The sequence below is a fragment of the Triturus cristatus genome, chromosome 9, assembly GCF_964204655.1.
Source record: "Triturus cristatus chromosome 9, aTriCri1.1, whole genome shotgun sequence".
NCBI lineage: Eukaryota > Metazoa > Chordata > Amphibia > Caudata > Salamandridae > Triturus > Triturus cristatus.
The window spans coordinates 268,172,975-268,195,688 of NC_140592.1; the positions used below are offsets into that span (position 1 = coordinate 268,172,975).

At 44.6% G+C, this 22,714-nt stretch overlaps 1 protein-coding gene across 1 annotated transcript in view; it reads right to left on the bottom strand.

Moving 5' to 3' along the window:
* The window catches only part of IPPK (inositol-pentakisphosphate 2-kinase), a 324,563-nt gene that overhangs the window by 48,237 nt on the left and 253,612 nt on the right, over nt 1–22,714 (bottom strand). Inside the window, exon 10 of the mRNA XM_085624891.1 lies at nt 20,389–20,539. Within this exon, the coding sequence (XP_085481017.1) occupies nt 20,389–20,539 (151 nt within the window). The remainder of the gene's footprint in view (nt 1–20,388; nt 20,540–22,714) is intronic.

Consider the following 22,714-nt stretch of genomic DNA (forward strand, 5'->3'; position numbering starts at 1 on the left):
ATATATACACGAATAAGGCACTTGTAATATGTTTATATATTGAAATGGTATCATGCCTCGATCGACACTATCTGCCTGCTGTATTAGACGTAAGTTATCGGGCTGTATGGATCTGGATTGTGTATACACAATTTGTTCATATACCGCTAAACTGCCTTGACTATTTGATTCCTGAAAATGCCTACGGGTTCTAAAAATATTGTGTGTATGCTGGCAACATGTATCACATATCAAAATTTAATGAAAAGATTTTTTTTTTTTTTAAATGGAGGTAGAGTGAGAGGTGGCTCGCACAATGTGTGGGGTGACCATTCAGACCCACACAGGTTGGCAGCTGGAGGGCCCCGGGCACGGCCATGTTTCCTGCGCTGTGAAAGCTATGCATGCACGCGCTGAGAATCAAAGGATTTAATAGCAGGTGCACATTGAGTCACGTGGGGCCTGCCCGATTATAAGGGGTTGTTCCTGGAGTAAGATCATTTTAAAACACTTAACATAGAGGACAAGTTTGACTAACTTCTATTTTAAGCCTGTAATAAAAACTTACAGCAGCGCCATGACGGTACGGGCCAGGAGCAGGGCGCAACAATTCCTCCCTTCACGGCAGGGGCTGCGGGCAGCAGTCCAGACCTCCACGACACGTGCAGGCGGTAGCCTGCTGAACTTGAAGCACCACCATGACCACTCTGGGGGCGGTCCGGGTCATCAAATTACGGCCACGCGGTGCTAACAGCGGCGGGATGCCACTTCTAAACTTAAGCTGACTGCAAGCCTACTATAGGTGTGTGTAGTCAATTTTTCAGAAATAGCCATTGGGCATGGCAAATCATGCAGACACACACTGACTCACTCGAGTCCTCACGTGAAGTAAGTGAATCTGAAAATGCATCGTCGCAGGAGATGCTACATTGTAGCCAAAACCCCTAAATCCAGCCCAGAGCAAGCTGAGCCAGCCCCCAAGACTGATGCAAACTAGCAGCGCGAACCGAGCGCTGCGATATTTCGGTCAGTGGTGCAAATCAGTGGTGCTAATTACTAACCAGCGCTCCAGCTTAACAACTGAGGCGCTATAAATACGTGACTTTGCATTTCAATGCGGTGATGCAGCCCACCACACTGAAATAAGTTAGTCCAACGCCTGATGTGTGGTACTTGGCAAGGCAGATTTCAAGGCACCAAGCTTACAATATGGAGCCCCACACAGGGTGAAACGTGTTTTCTACCACTGCTTTCGCTGTCCCTGCCGCTTCCTCAGACAATGCATGCTTGCTATCGTTTATCGGATCCACGAGAGGTCACCCTTACCCACTTCTTCTGACTGTGGCTAGTTGCACAGTCCTTGGTGTTGCCCTGGTCATGTGACTAATTTTGAAAATGAACTGGGGAGAACTAAAGGTGGGGTGGGAGTGAGGCAGGAATACCCAATTGTGATATTATGCAATTCGATAATTTAAAGATTGGACCATGCCACCAATTTCATTGCAAAAGAGGACTACTAATATTACAACTGTGAGTTTCTCGTTTCACTGTTTTCTAAAAGCAACACTTTACATTTCTACTCTATTTCTTTTCTTCACAAATTTTAACTATACTATCCAGTGCCACATTGAAAACATGCACCTGGTTTAAAGTCTACTCACTAGCTAGAGCTAAATGGGACCATTTATGACACACCAGTATTGTTAATGCCAGGTCTGCAGTAAAGCACAGACACTTGTAGCATGCACTCGAGTCAAGTCATAATACTTTATTTCCAAGAAATAAATTCTTGTAGAAATATTACATACATTTCCCAATTCATAAAAGTAGACAATTTTAAATAGTCTAAAACAACAATGCATGATTTTATCATTCAACCACCATTTATACAATTACAAGCATAACAACATTAAAATGTCTGCATACCAAGACTCCATACAGTCCATAGCCCAAAGTCTCACATATGTTTAAAACATTTTAGAAAGAATAATAAGAAATTAGCCAATAACAAACAATTCGCTTTACCCCTATAGGCGTTTATAAAGTGCATGTTGGATGATTCAATATGTGTGTTCCATGAACCGTTCCTATTAAAAAGCATCCCCAGATATGAAAAAGAGAAGACTCTGTTAATAGTAACCCCGCCTACGTGGTGTTGTCTACTCTTAGATCTGTTACTCCCACATGTAATTACAAATGTTTTCTTTAAGTTTAGCTGAAAATCTTTTTCAGTCATGTAAGATACAAAATTATCTATTAGGAGTTGCAGTCCGTTAGCTGTCCTAGAATAAGGACAGCGTCATCTGCATAAAGTAATACTGGCGTGTTCCAACTTTCGGGGCATCTGCAGCTAGGTTTTGTAAAAAATGATCTATGTTATTAATGTAAAGAGAAAATAAGAGGGGTGCTAGCACGCACCCTTGTCTGATACCACACGTGACTATCATCCAAAGTGCATTCCCCCACATTGCCAAACCGTACCCTAGAAGTTAGGAAATTATAAATCTGAGATAAATATTTAATTATAGCAATGGGCGGCCCTAATCCTTTAAGTGTTTGCCACAATTTTTGATGGTTGACTAGGTCGAAGGCACTTGTTAAATCGACAAAACATAAGTGAAGTGCCCCGCCCTTTGCTAATGTGTACTTCCCTATTAATAATTCTAAATTTAGGCATTGTTCTTCCGTCCCAATACCTCTTCTGAAACCATACTGTGCCTCTGTCAAAATATTTTGCTCAGTGGCCCAGCTTTCAAGCATTATACGACCCAATACTTTAGAAGTGGAATCAAGAAGAGATATTGGGCGGTAACAATTCGCTTTCCCTCTATTTCCTTTTTTAAAAATGGGTACGATGATGCTTTCGACCCAAGTAGCCGGTAATACACCCTTAAGGGTGGCATTAAAAATGTTTAATAAAATAGGCACTTTTTTGTAGTGCCGATCTAATTTCTTCTGGCGTTATTAATGGGGTTCCGACTGATTCTACGATTATAAAAGTGCCCCTATTACCAATGGCTATTTTCAGGGCATCTGGGTTGAAAATGCTCTCGTAGTGGGTTACCCAGTCTTCCGGGGTTACCACGGTTTTGATTTTTTCTGCATTGTTCTCTCTAAAATAAGGAGGATTGATAGTTTTCCAAAAGAGTGCTTGATCGTTCAACTCAGCTGCTTGGATTAATTTCTCCCATGCCCTCTCGCATATCTCCATTTTCCTTTCTTTCACAGCGTTTTTATAATCTTTCTTCAGTGCAGATTTAAGTTCCCCATTCAGCCTTAAGCATTCGTGGTTAAACCATCTAGGGTTTAAGTCCCAAGTTTTCTTTCTCCTTTTAGTTGTTAGATCACCAGCAATAATAGTAGTAATATTACAAAAGGCAGTTATAATTGCCGGCTCAGAGGAGAGGCCATCTAGACATATCTATGTCGCTTTGGGCTTTCCCTAAAAGGTTTACCATAAATGTGGCTGGATTTACTCCTGTCCACTTTATTGAAATGCCATTATTACCTTGTGTGTTGATTTCTGCATCCATTGTATTCCCCCAAGCTTTTGGTGTTAGGTTTAGTCTCAATGACAAAATTAAGGGGTTATGATCACTAAAGAGGCTTATGTTGGTTTGTATTTTTTCTACCAGATCAACAATTAGATGATACAATTAAATGGTCTATGGTTGATGATGACCTTCTCCCTACTAAGGTTTGAATTGTTATTTCTCCATCTAAGCTGGTGGTTTCTAAAACAACTAAATCATTTATGTACAGCATTGTTAATTGCCTTCCCATACGTATCGTATGAGAAATGCGGGATCCTGTCACCAAATTCATCACAGTACCCACAGGGTTCTCCAATTTCATAGGCACACTTAATACAGTTAAAATCACCCGCCCAAAGTAAAATGAAATCCCCATCAAGTCCCTTAAAAAATGTATCCAAATCATTTTCAGGTGCTTTGATAACCTTTCTCTTCATGTTATCAAAGATATTGTTATAAAAGTTTATTATGACTAAGGACTGTTTGCCTTTTGAATAGAGGTGCAAAAACTGGTACTATTGTGATGAGACAAGTATATCCCTTAGAATCAAAGGCGAGGTGACTGTGATTAGTGTGGCTAAGCCACCTTTCGCTCTACCCATCCTAGAAGGACTCTCATTCGTGCAGATCGTTTGGTAGCCGTTGACCACAAAAGTCTCAGAGCACCAAGTTTCTTGGATTAATGCAACCGCGCACCCCTCTAGTGTTTTCAGCCAATCCTCGTCCCTGATCTTGTTTTTGATCCCGGCCACGTTCCATGTCATAATTTTTAAAAGCTCACTTGTGTAAATGGTAGGACCATCTATCATCAGGTTATTAGTAAATGGGTGTTCACCGCCCCCCGCACAAGGCTCATCCAAAGCCTGTGACCGTGGGGGTGCAATCGGGTCAACACCCTCCAAACCAGCAGTCAGCCTAGTCTCGTGGACAACATCCCCAACACCACACAGCTGCTCCTCCATACCAGCATCCTCAACCTGTGTTATCAAATGAGCATCTAGGAGCCCACTGTTTGCAGCGTGACCCATATTCAAAGACTCGTTAGCAGCCCTGTCCCCTCTGTGTCAATCTATTTCACTGTATCGTCTCAGTGGTAAGTACCTGTTGTACAAGGGCACATTTAACATTGGGTGATGACCCGTATGAATGTTAAATATTGCCATAATTAGACCTATAAAATAAGCCTAATGGGACGGCCGTTATATTATCAAAATGATCAGAGTAGTAGCCTTTATCGTCATTAGCGAGAATGTTCAACAAATCACCCACCAGTTTACTATTTCGAAAATTTACCACTATGCAGTCTCCAGGGCATAACTTTCTAGATTTGCCCACCTAATTGACTCTCCTCAGCATGATAATGTCTTTATGTAAAATATGCGTCCCAACATTTGAATTGACAGAAAGCCAGTGAACCTCCTGATTTTTCAATGGCTCGCACGTTTCCCTCTGGTTCACGGCTAATTTTGGTATAATATTTAAAATAATAACATATGGGGTTGCCTGGGGCGGAAGATTCAGTGTCCCTTTGTTGTTGTTTTCTTCTTCAGTTGTTCTGTTCCTTCTGAGGGTTCGCGGAGTTGTAGGAACTCTTGTAGGGAGGATGGTGTCATCTTTATCCAACCTTGGACCTGGTGTTTGACGTGGAATCAGAGCATCCTTCGGTGTTGCTCCAATATTTAATGTCTTTCTGTGTAGCTATCCCAGTATTGATAGCGGGATCTGTTTTTCCTTTTACAATCTCTATTCAATTTTGGGCTAACATGGTGGGGCATGGTGTCTTGCTTATAGGTTTTAAAGATGGTGTGTTAATAACCATATCTGTTAAGAATGCCATGTCTTTCTGCAACAGTTTGATTTCGGACATTAGACGTCTTTCAATACTGTCCAGCTTACCATGCAGTTTCTTAAATAAAATCTCGAGATCATGTGACTTGCATTCCCCTTTATTCGACCCAAAGTTAGTTCCTCCCTTTTTATGTTTGGGCTTTGGTTTAGGCTTTGGTGTGGGCTTAGTTGAGTGCCTCTCCACTGGGCTAATAACAGATAGAATGGGTTGTTTCTTTTTTTTTGGCGGAGGGGATGCCGGAGATGTATCGTTTGTTAACACTGAAATCTCCAGGGATGAGTTTAGAACGCACAGGTTAGACAGTCTATGGGCATTCATGGTGTTAGTGTCATTTATTATCAAAATTTCTGACTCCTTACTCTTTCTGCGCGTATTACTTTCCAGGATTTGAGGTTCAACCCCACCTACTGGCACAATCTCCCTTAGGGCAGCATCAAGTGCTGTTTTAGCTGCTGCCAGTTGCTCCTCTACATGCACGATTTTGTTATTAATAAGGCCCACAGCGTTTTTTTTAGGTACTTTGTTATGGGAGCACTCTTTGTGAGCGTTTTCCCCCTGGCAGTGGTAATTTCCTTTTGCCCATAGTTTTAATTTACTGTAGGTTAGTGCAATGTTAGTTTCTCTTACCAGCTTTGTCAATTTCCACACAACCAAGGGGGGTGGCCCTGCCTCGCCCGGTCGCGCGCAGACGGGCCCGCCCGCGCAAGTCCCGTGCGAGCCCTCTTGCCCTTTTAAACGCCTCCTGGCGCTCTCCAATGGCGTGGGCGGCGTGCTCGCCGCAAGGACTGCTGGGGCAAGTAGTTCCCCGTCAGCTCCCTGGACCGGGATTCAGGAATCGATGGGTGGCCACAAATGCCGTGGCGGCACCAACAGTACAAGTAAATTTTGCAAGCTCCCGCGCTGCATGAGCCCTGTTGCCCTTTTGAACGCCTACTGGTGCTCTCCGATGGCGTGGGCAGCGTGCGTGCCGCAAGGGCTGCTGGGGCGAGTAGTTCTCTCTCAGCTCCCTGGACCGGGAATCGATGAGTGGCCACAAATGACTCTGGTGGCGGCGGCACCAACAGTAACAGGTAAGTTTTGCAAGCTCCTCCAATCACTTTAGCATCACTGCCATGGGGTTCTTTTTACCAGAGTAAAATGACATTATCTCTGGAAAGATTTGCTTCCATAAATTGTTGCCAGAGACCTCAATTTCCAGAGAAAAATAGAAGCACAAGGCTCTGGTATAAGACAGCGCATTTCAAGCTACAGTTCTTAGCCCCCTCCTTACATCTTGAATCATAGTGTTTTAGGGAACTCAAGGAGCAATTTTAGAGAATTACCTTCTAGACCTTTCACCGAGACCCACCTATCCCAAGCCAGCACCTCTGCTCCATAAATGGCATACAGAATTAGTTTACCCTGTATAACTTTACTTAATGACTCAAAGGTATAGCTACCAAACTTATGCTCAAACCTTTTCACCCCATTCACTACTGTCGATAAAAAAAGTCTGCGGGAAGCCATTTGTTTGTCCCACCACACATCATTTGAAAAGGTTAGACCCAGATACTTCTACTCTCTAACTTGCTCGAATCGTACATTACCTAGGAGCCACACAAAATTCCCTTTCATCCTAGCAAAAAACATTTTTTATGACTTATCAACATTCATCGTTAATTTGTTTTCAAGACAATAAGCATTTAGGGTATTTAGTTTCAGTTGCAGCCCTATAGGCGTGAGATCCATCACCACTTGATCGTCCGCGCACATAAGGCAACTAATGTGCCTACCTCCAACCTTTGGAGAATAACTATGCGTATCGCGTAATGTCTGGGGGAGGTCTGCAATGACCAGACTAAACAGCAGGGGTGCTAAAACTCATGCCTACCGCAAGCAATTCTCAACCGGAATTTACCTAGTCGGGCTTCACAGCCAATGGAGGTAAATCTGGACCCAGCTACCACTATAGAGCTTCATCACCACTCCCAAAAGGGCTTAAGATATCTTCTACTGCTGAAATCTACACCAAAGCGTATCTCTGTCCACCCTGTTGAAAGCCGCTTAGAAGTCAATGAAGCAGCTGCAAAGGTCACCTACCGACTCTATTGACTTCCTTGCGACACTCCACAGCGTGAAACAGTGGTCCATCGTAAAATGCTTCGGCCTAAAACCTCCTTGCTCCACTGGGATCAATCCGGTATCGAAAGCCCAGGCCGCTAAATGTTTTAACAATGTGTGGGCATAGAGTTTGGACAGAATATCTAAAAGAAATCGGGCGATAATTTGCAGACTGATTCATTTTGCCCTTTTTATGAAAGGGCTTCATTATAGCTTCTTACCATGACTCACAAATGGAAGAACATCTGGACCACCTGCCCTAGAGGCTTTCATATTGCAAATTAATTGCGACAGGATTACTGCCGTCTGTGCATTGGCAATCACTTTAGTATCCAATTTAGAGCTGGCCTGCCCAACTAACAGATTTCTCAGGGCTTCCACCCTTATATAAAGAGTAGATAAAAACAAACCAATCTTCCTCACTTATTTTGGCCTCAAGAGAAGATGGCGACAAGAGGGTTACAGAGTTCACTAGCCGCCCAAACCGTTTATTATCCCTGCCAAATACGGTAGCGAAGATTGCCTCCCAGTTTAACCGACAGAACTCTCTTTTTATGGAGCACATAAATTCCGATAAGCAGTTTTTGAGGCCATCATTACTGCTATAAGATTGGTATCACTTGGATGCAACTTTGATTAGTGGCGACTCCTGTTTGTCACCCTTCTACCCTCCCGACATCCAACGTCGAACCAGGAATTCCCCTTGCCTCTTAAACTAATAGTTAGTTGCGGGCCCACTTTTGCTAGCTGAAACGGAGCTAGTAATTGCTTTGTTAACCTACGATACCAATCCAGTGAATCTTGGCCCTCTTCTACATATAAAGGTTCAAATTCAACAAAAGAAAGAGCTGTAATACATTTTCCGTAATCTGTAATCTAATTCTCTTGTTGGACGTGTTGAAAAAGCCTCTTTAAACTCCAACGGCAAAATGATCACCGGGTCAATATTTAGGACAATAAGATTTTTCCACCCGGTGGAACTGGTGAACTGGAACCATCACATACTCAATAGACAATTTACTATTACCATAGTAAATGTTTTACCGGCTGAGGAAACCCTATCTCCTACCGATCAATCTCCTCTGCCCCTCCACCACTCCACGGCGGAAGGTAATGATACAGAGCGTTTTTGAAAGAGTAACTCTCTTCTCTGAGGGACATGCCCCCAAGTACTGTGGTCACTTTCACTCTTAACCTGTCAAACTACCAACGGAGGGACATATTTCAATCCATTAAACCTAGGGCTCTATCATTGGGGAAAGTTATAGTAACTATTCTATCTTGCGAACCATCATTTTTTGACCAACTCCTCCCAACATCTGATCTCCCTTTTATATCTAGAGGCCCGGCAAAATAGACCCGGTGCTTTTTTAACCCACCATGCTCACATAGAAACAGGGCTGAGTTTTCTCCTTTTCTTCACAGAGACCAATACCATTGGATGCCATGGCTGGACAAGCAGCTTCCCCTAAGTTCTTTGGTTCGTTCGAGGTAAACAAAACTCAGGTTACCTCTTCTCCGGTGACCTCTCTAAAGTAGACCAATGCCAAGTCCTTTGTAGAGATATTCCTTAATCTTTAAATGTAGGCAAATACCTTTAGCAGTTTAGACCTGTTGAGTGGTTGACTGACTGCCTCATGTTCATTCTAGATTGTACCTTTAGAATTAACACGGGAGGTCTCATCTGCTTACATTCATCTCCAACTGGAATTAATTATTTCGGACCTGCTAAAGATTTTCTTTTAGCAGACGGAGTACACCGACCTACTGAGTTGGGAGAAGATTTTCCCCTAGGACCATTAGTGCTTTTGGCATTTCTAATATTACTTATATTTTTGCTGGGTTCACCCCAACAACTTAATTTATTGCTCTTGGCTATACCTTGTTTTTCCTTCTCCCATTCCCCAAACCCTTTACTTGCGTCTCACTGCTTTTCTTGCCAGATTGCACATCAGTAGCTGTGTTTTTTCGATTTTTGCTTTCTTACCTGCATTGGGACGGAGCCCTTAAGGTTGGGGACTTAACAAGTTGACTGGGAGGGGTTTTATCACACAATTTTGAATGGTCCTTACAACTTCTACCACCACTAATTTCTTGATCTATCTTTCTCCCCCCTGACCACAGTGAAGCAACATTAGACCTAGATAGAACCCCTTTTCCCCCAAATACTCTTCCTCTTCTCAAAACTAGATAGGGACATCTTGAAACAAAGATCCTACCATTTAGGAAGTCAGTGTGGAGGTGAACCTTATCTTGCGGAATGGACAACTGGCCCGATTTGGGAATAACACCCTTTAGCGCTTCCCCACGGAAATGTATTTAGCTACATCCTTTAATGTTTTACTAATTGTTTCAAGCAGCTGGATAAGTTTAACATGTTGAATATTCTTCAAGACCAGAGATTTTAACATTCCCTGGAAAGTTACTTGCATTAGAGAAAGAAGAGTCAACATTGACAGATCTTGGGCAAAGCTGGAAACTTTTCCCAGGGAGTTAATCTCAGTTGTTAATTCATGCTGGTTTTGCTGGTCTCTTCAGTCCTCCTCATGGGTCCAACAGTGGATTCTTCAAACTGTTCGAACTCAGCAAAAAATATCCATTCATGCAGCAAACTACTTACTGACTCAACACAATGCTGTACCTATCCAGACTCCTTTCATAAGTATTGGGGACGATGAAGATCTTGGTGGTCTAGCTTCAGGAACTGCTCCCCTCTGGGCTTGGACCCCCTCCATCAAATTGGAGAGACCTGACAAATCCAGGCCCCTTGGGCCTTAACCAGAACATTCCTGTAAAGGACTTAAATGATCTATATCAATCCTCTTAACCTTTGGCGAAACAGCAACATCCAAATCACCTATAATAAGTCCTAAATATCTGTCTTGTTTTTAAATATACTGATGTTCGAGTCTGTCCCGTCTGTTTCATGATAAGTAGTTTTAGGTCTTGTAAGTTGATAGGGCTCTTGAAATTGTAGTCTTTCTTCTTTACCTATGAATCGATACGGGGACTTGTGCCATGGGGATATGAAATTTGTTCAACTTATTAAGTATAGAATGTCATGTTCAGGGTCCCCAGAATTGTTTGCGGCCGTGGGTCCATTAATTATAATTTTAAATTGTGTTTATATAGCGCTCACCACTCCTAAAGGAGCATTGAAGTGTTTTGGGGCGAGTAGCACACTAATCTGGATCCCAAGAGAAATGGTTAATAGTGGGTTAGTAATTTTTTTCTATGTGCTTTAGTTATTAGGTTTGTGCTCTTGATTTCTTGTGTGTTTAGAAGAGTTTAGAGTAGGGATAGAAGGAAGTGAGTAGATTTGAAAGGAGAAGTAGAAGGTCGCTTTTGTAGAGGTGGTGTGTGTCTGTTAGTAGGGTGCCAGGGGTAAACAAGCATTGACAAAGCCAATAAGTCTCATATTTGCAAGATTCATTGGTTTGGTCTAGGTTATAGTTTTTAGCCATGTTACTGCAGCGTGGCGGAAAGTGGGAAAAAAAGCCCTGCGACTTAGTATATGCTAGCGACGTCCTAAAATGATTTTTAAAACTTTCAATCATGATGGTTGTGTGCATATTTATAATTTCTCGGGATAACATTTTTATTAGTGGTAGCTATTGCAAGCATGCACGTAAATAAAGTGTTGGAATTGTAGTGATAAAAGTGTATTTGTTGTGCTGTCTGCAATGCTGCCACATTTAACCTTTTTTTTGCTGTGTAACATTAGCTTTAATTGTGAGTGCCCGTGACTGACTTCTCTAGGCATGAGTTCACGCAATGTTTTAAATAACTCTGTTTTATTATATCTTTGTATTTGGACATTATCTTGAGTGGATTACTAAACAAATCCGAAAGGCCTAAGATTTCAAAGGTTTTCTTCAAGTAGGCAAGCCAGGGTATTTTATCAACCTATCTAAGGACAAACTATCCAAAACACAAACTCTAACGAGTGCTGCCGCCGGTGTGCACAAGCTCTTAATTCAAAGTAGTAACGGGGCAAGTCCGATCAAATCCTCCGAATACAATAACCCTAGTCTCTTATGAAATAAAAGTGGCAGTACCTCTGGTAACTGAAAATCTGCGTGTGAAAACATTTTCAACACCCTGGAGGGCCCCTACATTACTATACTCCGAAAGCCCCGCCCCATATGTTCCTGCCAAAATACATTTACTTTTATATAAACTTATCTCCTTTATAGGCATGTGCCGTAATCTGTGAGCAAATCTAAATATGGCTTAAATATTCCTACTGAAGAGTTGTGATCTTAAGGTTACTAACAAATTTCAGCTAAAATAAATACCCAGATAATTTTTAAAAAATGTTATATTTTCTAAATTAGTCCGTCCACTAACAAATAATTTTGACTTCATGCTTGGGCGACCACAGGTCTTAACATAAGACTTTGATTAATTAACCTGCAAATCTAGGTCCCCCATGTATGTTAAAAATGAGTCCAGTAAAATCTGTAGGCCATTTAGTGTGCAGGCAAGAACGACTGCACCATCCGCATATAGTAAATGTAGGTATAAAATGGCTTCCCATTTGAGGCCTATCTTTCCCATTGTCCACTAAATGTGTATTGATGCTATTTATGTAGAGAAGGAACTGGCCAAAATACAGCCCTGTCTAACATCCCGCAATGAACTTACATAAGGGGAATATTTGCCTAAAGGGCCATAACAGATCCTCACTGTTAAATCCTGATGCAGGCATCTAATAAACATGAGGAGTTCTTGATCGACACCCATCGATGCCATTTTGTCCCATAACTTCGAGCAGCTGACTAAGTCAAACGCACTTGATATATCAATTAAAAAAAAAAAAGACGGAAAGGGTCCCCTTTAGACCGAACATATTTTCCAGTAGATAGAGATTTAGTCACTGTTCAGCAGTGCCAAAACCTGGCATAAAGCTATAACGGGGTTCGGTTATGATATTATTTGCTACAGCCCAACTTTCCAAACTGGACGGGAGCAAACGGCTCACAATCTTGGCACTAGAATCCAGTAAAGAAATAAGCCTGTAACAAGCAGACGAAGATCTATCTTGGTCATTAAAAATTGGGACAATAACAGTTGTTTTCCAGGAATCTGGAATAGGGCCCAACAGAACAGATCGAAAAAAGTTTGTTAATAGGGGCGTCCATAAATTAATGTTAGACTTAAAAACGTCAGAGGGAACACCATCAGGTCCGGGGGCCATCCCGGGGACACATTTTTCAATAGCCAAGGCCACTTCAGCAATACCAATCTGATTCAAAAGGCGTTGGAACTTTTGGGATATTGGATGCTTGCCCATCCCTAAGTTGACACTTCTCTCCAGCGTCACAGATTAAAAAAAAAAATGAAACATCCAGGAATCTACTGTGATTAATGATTCAACCTTTGGGGCATACACCTCTCAAAAAAGGAATGATTAACTATTTCCTAAAATATGGTGTAGTTCCTGCTCCTTCCTGCCACTACAAGATCTTTCCAAGCTTTATTCCTAATTTACTTTTTCTTCTCCTCAAATGTGATTTTATATAATTTTCTCACATCCTTGATGTCTTGTGTTGAGCGAGTGCGGACCTTAAGAGCTGCCTACAACGGTTTATAGGCAGCAGAACAAGCCTTGTTAAACCATTGGTAAAGAGGAGACTCCACATTCTCTAAAACCTTTGCAGGTTTATCGTCACTTATGATGGTGCTTTGTGCAAAACTGCAAACTACAAGCCAGCAGTAGCTGCAAATGTCTGCTTTCATGATCAGGTAGTTATCCTCCTAAGCCAGAGCCCCTAGCGCCTTTAGAGAGATGCATGGGATGCAAAGTATTACAGTGATTGGTTTCCTTTCGAAGACCAGCATGAATCTCCCTTCTCTGGGGCTTTGGATAATTACCTCTAGAGCCAGGAGGTGGAGTTAATGTTATTCTACGGGATAATTCAATTTTTGGTCTTTTATTTATAGGCTGGAGGATCGAAAATGCTTGGTGCAGTGTGTACATGTGACATCCCGCCCCTAATTGTGTCATTATGACCAGTTCAGTAGGTTTGGTTTACTGCGCCAAGATCCTCTTTGCCCCCTGAGAGTGGGAAGTGCTCTATATTTTCTTTATGTTATCACCCAACAGAGAAGTAGACGCTGGTGGATGAAGTTAGTACACCCACAGAGTGGCATGTATCACCCCCTGACCAGGCTAGACTAACATTTGTTGGCAACCAAGAAATATTTGTAGGACAATGCCTTATTACCACCATCCAAGCATACTAGCTTTCCTTGTGTAGACTCATTTACTGTGTCCTGACTAGCCATCGATTCCTCCACACCCCTCATTTTATATGGTGTGCATAAGAGTGGATGGGTACATGAGAGGTCAGGTACCCCGATTGGGTACCAATGTCCGTATGTATGTCTAAGATGCTCCATAGGGTTTAGAGGTGACAGAATTGCTTGCCAGTCCCCCTGAACAGCTCTCCCTTTGCCCCTCCCAGAAGAAACCATTGTAAAACCAAGTGCACGCATCTGGTTTTGAATTTACTTCCACTTGAATGGAGTAGGAAATCCTTTGTACTTGTCAGACCTCAAACGTGGCCAGCCCCAGTAAGTCAGCTTGTGGTAGGAGATAGGCAAAATATGAACAAAGACTCAATCCACATGTGGGGCCAAAGAATGCACAACTTCAACAAAGACATTATTCCTTTGTATAAATGTGCATAATAATTATGTTTATAAATATATAGATATTCGTTAGGTCTGCCTAACAAGTGAACATATTACTTATGGTTATATTATTCTATGTGTACCATGTTTTGGTCACCACATACATAAGTAATTGTTATAACTATTTATCTACAATTGCTGCACTATTTGATTATTAAAAGGAAAAAAAAGCAAATTAAAAACAAATTAGCTTAAAGTATAGCAACACATGAAAGTCTACGTTCATTAAATACAACTCAACGCGTTTTAAATAGCGCAAAATCGGCCCTACCCTATATCTCATCCTATACCTCTCTAAATATATCCTCTACCTCCACTCTCGGACTCATCCCAAATCCCATTCTACTACTATGATCTCCAAAATAACCCTTTCTAGATCTTCCCTCCTCTACCCCTTCTTGCATCATCTCAAACCTGTTTTACTATTCAGATCTCCCAAACAAGCCTTTCTACACTCATCCCTCATGTATCCCTCAAAGACTCAGGTGATACCTCATCTCTCTCCCTAATCCACTTCTAGAGACTCTGTCCTTCTCCATCTCTCGTTTACTCATCCCAAACCTCCTCCTACTCCTATAATCTCCGAATAAACACTTTCTAGGCCCTTCCACTATCCTTTTCAATCGCATTAACAGACTCACATGTCCACCGCTCAAAATAGTTTCATATTTTCCTATACTAATTCACCACCAATACTTTTTAGGTTCCGGAATAGCACGCTACAAGCGAAAAAGTGCTGCGACGCCTCATGAGGGGTAGTAAGCGCTATATAAATGCAATTACAATAATACCTTGATTAAATGATATTGCATCAACCTTATCCTCATTTTAGTCTCAGGCCTTCATTTCTAAAGTAGTCTAACCCAACCTGGTTTCTTACACAATTAGATTGCTGGTGAAAATGTAAGGTAATAAGGAGATGATTGTGATCACTAGCATAATTACTGACCACCTTAAAATCTAAAAGTAGAGGGGAAAGCTCAGCCAATATTATAATGTAGTGAATTACAGTCCATGTATAATTTAGCATGAAGGTGGTAATGGAAACACTCTCACTGCAAAACAAATCGCAGAGAAAAATAGAGTTATAATTCAAAATAACTGCGTTAAGGACCTCACCATATACTGTGGGCCTTAAATGTGTTAAATTATCACTGTTTAGACTTCTGAGCCCACACAGACTATTGCTAATATGTTGACACAGGGTAATATTTAGATCCCCAACCCTTATTATATAAACTATGCGTTTTGTTGACTGATAAAAGCTTTCTAAAGAACCATCGACCCTTGACCCTGCTTCCAGGCAGGTCGCTCCCCACGCCGGGCAGCTCCACCTGACTGCGCCCGTGTTCCCAGTCCTGCTGCTGCCGGGTTCGTAGCCCGCCGTAGGTCCTGCTCGTTCTTCATTTTTTGTACCTGCACTGTGGTTGTCATTGTAATTGTGCTGTGCTTGCTGTTGACTTGTCCTTATCGTTTTTATCACCCTGTACTTTGTTGTGCCCCCTTTGCCTTCTGTTTCCCTCGCGGTTTTCCTCATTCCAGCTTCCCGCCGCTGCATCCCCTGCGGCCCGCCCCCCCTCATCGTCCATTCGCCTCCCAGCTACTCCTTCCTCCCACCTTCCCTTATATGGTGGCTGCTGCGCGTCCGCGCAGTGGGCGCCCCGCTGGCGCGCCTAAGGCAAGCCCGTCTGCGCCCATCCGTGCCTGGACCGTGCCCAGCACCAGAAATCCTGGCCCCCGCGAACGCCACGACGCCAGACTCCGCTACGATGTCAGCACCCTCTATGCACTCAACCCCGGACGAGAACACAACTGCCACTGGACCACCCCGAAGGGCACCCAAGGACCTTTCACCTGCCTGAACTGCAGCTTCACCAGCATCCGCCCTGCCAAACCACCGCCCAGGAAAGAACCCAACTACCTCAGATGCATCCTCCTCAACACCCGCTCCACCCGCAAACACGCCGTCGAACTCTGGGACCTACTCGACTCAACATCCCCAGACGTCGCCTTCCTGACGGAGACCTGGCTGAAACCCGCCTCAGCGCCCGACATCGCCATAGCTATCCCGGATGGCTACAAGATCACCCGCAGAGACCGCACCAATGGAGTTGGAATCGCCATCGTCCACAAGTCCACCAATCAAGGTCTCTACCAACTCCGACGACACCCTCAACACCGCCGAACACCTGCACTTCCAGATCCACACAGACCCCAACACCACCCTCAGAGGAACCCTCGTCTACAGTCCCCCTGGACTCCGACCACAATTCAGCGACTCCCATCGCCGACTTAATCAGCACACACGCCCTCGCCTCCACGGACTACACCCTACTCGGGGACCTGAACTTCCACCTCGAGAACAATAACAACACCAACTCCACCACCCTGATCGACAACCTCGCCAACCTCGGACTCAGACAACTCGTCACAACTCCCACCCACGCCGCTGGCCACACCCTCGACCCAATCTTCTCCACAAGCCCCCACGTCTCCTTCAACCACACCACCGAACTCACTGGACCAACCATTGTTGCATCCACTTCACCACCGCACCCAACAGATGCCTCACCGCCGCTGGAGCAAAGTCACCGAAGACCAGCTAACCACCACCCTCCGACCCCGCCGACCGCAACCTCAGACAGTGGATCTATGACTGCGCCAACACTCTCGCCCCGCCAAAGAGACCCCCCCCCCCCAACAGTCACACCAGCAAGAAAGCCAGCTGGGTCACCGAAGACCTCCAGGCCTCCAAACCAACATGCCAAAAACTGGAGAAGAACTGGCTCCGCGAACGAACACCGGACAGCTACGCTGCCCACAAGAACACCACCCGCAGACATCACCTCATCAGATCTGCCAAAAGGACCTCATTCAAAGACCGCCTAGACAATAACGCACACAACAGCAAAGAGCTCTTCAACATTGTGAAGGAACTCTCCAATCCCAGCTCCAACACCAAAGACATCCCACCTTCGCAAGATCTGTGCGACTCACTGGCCACCTTCTTCCACCGCAAGATCGCCGACATCCACGACAGCTTCAACGTCACGACCGTCCCGACAACCACTGAGACCTCCGCCCCCACAACCACCACTCGCACCAACCGCCTGCTCTCCTGGACCAACATCAATATCTGAGGGTGATCCACTCCGGATCACCCTCAGACCCATGCCCGCACCACATCTTCAACAAAGCCAGCACAGCCATCGCACCCCATCTATGGAAAGTTAACATCTCCTTCGAGACAGCAACCTTCCCAGAAAGCTGGAAGCACGCCGAAATCAACGCCTTACTCAAGAAACCCAAGGCGGACCCCAAGAACCTCAAGAACTTCCAGCCCATCATGGTCATCGAGAAAACCGTCAACAAACCACTGACCAGTTACCTCGAGGAGAACAGCATCCTGGACCCATCCCAGTCCGGGTTCCGCAGCAACCACAGCACCGAAACCACCCTCATTGCCGCCACCGATGTCATCAGGACCCTGCTAGACAACGGAGATACAGCAGCCCTGATCCTCCTGGACCGGTCAGCCGCCTTCGACACGGTCTGCCATCGCACACTACGATCACACCTCCACTACGCTGGGATCCAAAAGAAGGCCCTGGACTGGATCACATCCTTCCTCTCCGGTAGAACACAGAGCGTCCGCCTCCCCCCCCCTTCCGCTCCGATGCCACCGAGATAATCAGCGGCGTACCCCAGGGCTCATCCCTCAGACCAACGCTGTTCAAAATCTACATGGCACCCCTCGCCCACGTCGCCCGACAGCATGACCTCAACATCATTTCATACACCGATGACACCCAGCTGATCCTCTCCCCTCACCAAAGACACCCACACCGCCAAAACCAACCTCCACGAAAGAATGAAGGCCGTCGCCGAATGGATGAGGAACAGCCGACTGAAGCTGAACTCTGATAAGACGGAGGTCCTCATCCTCGGATCCACCCCTTCGGCCTGGGACGACTCCTGGTGGCCGACCACACTGGGAACAGCCCCAACACCCACCGGCCATGCACGCAACCTAGGGGTCATCCTCGACTCCACCCTCTCCATGACTAAGCAGGTTAACACCGTCTCCTCCTCCTGCTTCAACACCCTCCACATGCTCCGCAAAATCTACAAGTGGATCCCCACCGATACGAGAAGAACGGTCACCCAGGCCCTCGTCAGCAGCAGGTTGGACTACGGAAACGCACTCTACGCACGAACTTCGGCCAAACTCCTGAGACGGCTGCAACACATCCAGACCGCCTCTGCACTTCTGATCCTCGACATCCCCCGCCGCAGCCACATCACACCCCACCTGAGAGACCTGCACTTGCTCCCCATCAACAAGAGGATAACCTTCAAGCTCCTCACCCACGCACACAAAGCACCCAACAACACCGGGCCAGCGTACCTCAGACAACTCAGCTTCTACACCCCCACCCGCCAGCTCCGCTCCGCCGGCCTCGCCCTCACCGCAGTCCCCCGCATCCAAAGAGCGACTTCCGGCGGCAGATCTTTCTCCCACCTTGCGGCCAAGACCTGGAACACCCTCCCCACCCACCTGCGGCAGACCCAAGACCTACTGACCTTCAGAAGACTCCTCAAGACCTGGCTCTTCGAGCAGTAGCAGCACCCACAACCCCCAGCGCCTTGAGACCCTCACGGGTAAGTAGTGCGCTTTACAAATCATATGATTAATTGATTAAGATCATTAATCGCATTACTTATATGCTGATTAAAAATGTTATAGTATCAATTAATCAACATAATGTCCGGTTCAACAGGAAAAGATAAAAGAATGATCAAATGATAAGTAGAAGACCAAAGCTCTGCGATGTGGAATTCAGGAGCGTGAACAGAAACAACGGTGGGGATACCTTCCTTGGCTCTGCCATCCTTTGAAGGAAGGCTGGCTAAGCAAAAGACTGGTAACCATCAATCTGTAAACTTTCTGTCATCCAGGTTGCCTGACAGCAAATAATATCAAAGGCATTGACAAACCTAAACCAGTCAGGATATGTAATTTTAGAGCGGGCATCCGCAATTTTCTAGGAAACAACATTAAGTCCATCCTGCACTTGGGAGAAGTTTTGGGCTATGAGCATTTTGTGTTGCCCTGTGATCAAAGAGAACCAAGCAACAGAGGAAAGCGATCTAAACTGGGAATACCAGGAGTCGAAGGATTAGGATCAGCTACCCCAAAGGTTTGGCAAGGAGTTGAGGGCAGTGTGTCCCGCGTTGACAGTCAATCATATCTAGCCCTTCCAAAATTTCATTGCGAATGCTCACCCGGATGGTACAGCAGACCCGCAGGTTTGTAAGCACTCGAATCCCTCTCATCTTGAGTACTATTGTTTAGTGCAAAGAGTGCCGGGTTATAGAAAAAACTAAGAGAGATAGCCTGTATGCCATGGTGTTTTTTACTCAAATAAGCATAAGAGGTGGGCAACAAGTTATGGATCTTTAAAGTTAATAACTACACAATCACCTTCGGATGATTTGTTGGCTCGACCAATCCACCCTATTCTACGAGTGAAGAGTTTATCATTGCACAGGTCGCCGTAATAGCCGGACTTATATGGTAGCCAGTGAGCGGTCTTCCGCTTTAGGGCCTCAGTGTCCTCCATCCAAAAAGAAACTGGTGAGACATTTTCGAGCACAATCACATAAGGAGTGCAATCAGGAGGAGGCTGCAGGATTTATGTAAGCACCCAGAGAGTCCGACTCTGCTTGTTATTATGATATGGGTTTTGGCTGCAACCCGTGTGTGTACTTTGCAATTCACACAGACTCTTTCCCCCCCCCCACTTGTCTCCTGGATATCTGAGCCTCCGGATATTGAATCATTAAAGACACTTGCAGTGACACTAGGAAGTTCACGCAGACCCTCAGTGTGGTTCTTATCTATCTCTTATTGAGATCGTCCATCGCAAGGATTGATTACTGCCGTTGATGTTTCTGTATTCTACATGTGGTGCTCTCATATAGACAACATGTTGTAATCCCTGCTAATAGTATGCACAGACAAAGCTAAACCATAGATACCCCGATACAAATATCCTTGTTCGTGAACTAATATCTAATACAAAATTTGCAACAATGTACCAGGAGGAAGGATGTGCAGATCAACGTTATTTTCCTGATCCAAGTATAATCCAGGAGATGGATTTCTTCAGTTTTTTTGTTGGGGTCTAAATGTCAAGTTGAACACTGTGCAGTGTAAGAACGTACCTTTCTTCTGGAAATTCCTCCAGATACTGCTCAACTCGGTTATATAAAGGGAGTAGTCCTTCGATATCCAGTAAGTCAAGCATCTGAACTTGAAGGGTTTTGTGCAGGATACATCCCTTTGGCAATCCAGAACACTCTACAGAATGTTTTCCTAAATGAAAGATTAAAATGTGTTAGTCATGATGCAAGATGTAACTACTTTATTCTAATCTGTAATTAGTACAAGACACTAATCTTAGCTCTAAAACAAAGTGAGGAGAAATATTCATGTGACATAAATCAGGAGAGAAGGCTAGGCCCTTTCTTTTATGACATGAAAATGAACAAACTGGATGTGCATGCACATATATGTTCATACCAAAGGTCCATCTATCAACACACCCAAGGGTTTCATGTCTTAGTTTGACTCTCTCTTCAGAGCAATGCATTGTATAGCACATACGTACTGTTGATGGTTCTAAAGAAAAGGGACAATAGAACTGAGAGGGCAAAAGTGATTTTATTTACGTTTACTGCACTCCTCCCTCAGGCCTGTCCACAACATTCTTAGAAATAAATCTAGATAGGAGCAACAAATTTTAAAAAAGGAACAAGCATCGGCCATGCCAATGGACCCGACTTTAATGTGCTACATCTGCACTCACAGCGGCACACCCCTCACTCTGCGTGGCTACATACTTACGGACACTTTTAGAAAAAGGACACTATGGTTGAGTTTTCGTGACCATCTGGGATGACGGGAGACCACAACAGGTTTTTGGCGGGTTACGCTCTGATACCAAAGTCTGGCAGAGGAGCGACATCCTCCCGAGCCCCGATCAGCTGTTAAAACTCGACCATAGTGTCCTTTTTCTAAAAGTGTCCGTAAGTACGTAGACACGCAGTCCACACACCTTAGCACGTGTGTAGGTACTAGTTTTTCACTTTTTTCACGTGGCACGACCCACTTTGCCACTCACCACTATTCACGGTCCTGAAGAAAGCCCCTCCTACATTCCCCTGCGGGCTGAAACATGTAGACCCACCACATAGACAACTGTAAGATAATGAATTATTTTTTAGTTGCAACACACACATTTTTAATCATATCCTGAGCCGCCGCTAATAAAAATACACAGGCAAGTATTCTCAGAGATATTTTTAACTCACATCACATCACATACTTGCACCACACCAGCTCCGCTGTAATCAGGCTTCGTAGCACAACCGGGAGGCATTCGGCCACCCGGTTGGGACCCCAATGATGAAGCATGACACCAACTAGGCTGGTGTGTGAGGGGTCTTTTAACCCCTTCGCTGCGGCGGGAATTCCGCCGCAGCGCTGGGGGGGGTTTGGGGGCAGCGCGGTGGCGCTGTGCTCATGACGGAGCCACTCCGTCATGAGCCACGGTTGAGCTGTGCTCATGACGGAGTGGTTCCGTCATGACTCCGCCCACTGCGCTAATCGCCCGCACAGGCGGGGAATCAGCGCAGCGTGGGAGGAGCGGCGGCCAACGGCCGCAGCATGACGGAACCACTCCGTCATGAGCACACGGCACCCGTGGCACATGACGGAGTGGCTCTGTCATGAGCGCTGAAGGGGTTAATAAACCCAGTGGGTTCCAAACACTGCCTATTAGTGATTGTACCACACATAGATTGGGTTTGTCCATCATTGTTTAATAAATATTACACAGGGGATAAGGACGCAGCCCTTGCTCTCCCATTGTTTTTGACATTAGTAAAAGTATCACAGATGTTATGAATAATGTTTTCCTCCATCTGGAGAAAGCAAAACAATTATCTTTGGGAACAAGTCAAAACCATATAAGTGGTTATTGGGCAACAAGATGGTGAAGGTGGTAACCTCACATAAATACCTAGAAATTAGGTATACTAAAACATTGAATTTGACCATACATAAAGAAATTGTGGAGGCCCATGCAGCCTCTACTACAGGAGGATTAGTAAAGTTTAAAAACACATTTTGGGGATTGTGAGAAGTTGGCCTGGTATATGCTGTTCACTAGTTAAAGTGGACACCTTGCACCAGTACAATTCGACTCTTATGGTAGTAGGTTTAAGAAACCTTTTAAAGAAAGCTATCCTAGTGGTAGCTGTGGAGAGCAGCCTTCAGGCTAAGTCTTTAGAGGAATGTAAAGCAGCTTGTTTTACCTTATAATCTCTTGAATCACTAAATGAAAGGACCCCACACAGGTATATATATAAAATATAGATGTATTTATTACCAACAACTCTCTGCTAATCTCTTTATGAGATTATAAATCAAGGACATATGCACAAATCAACATTTCACAACAAGTTAAGCACAAATATGGCTGGGGCC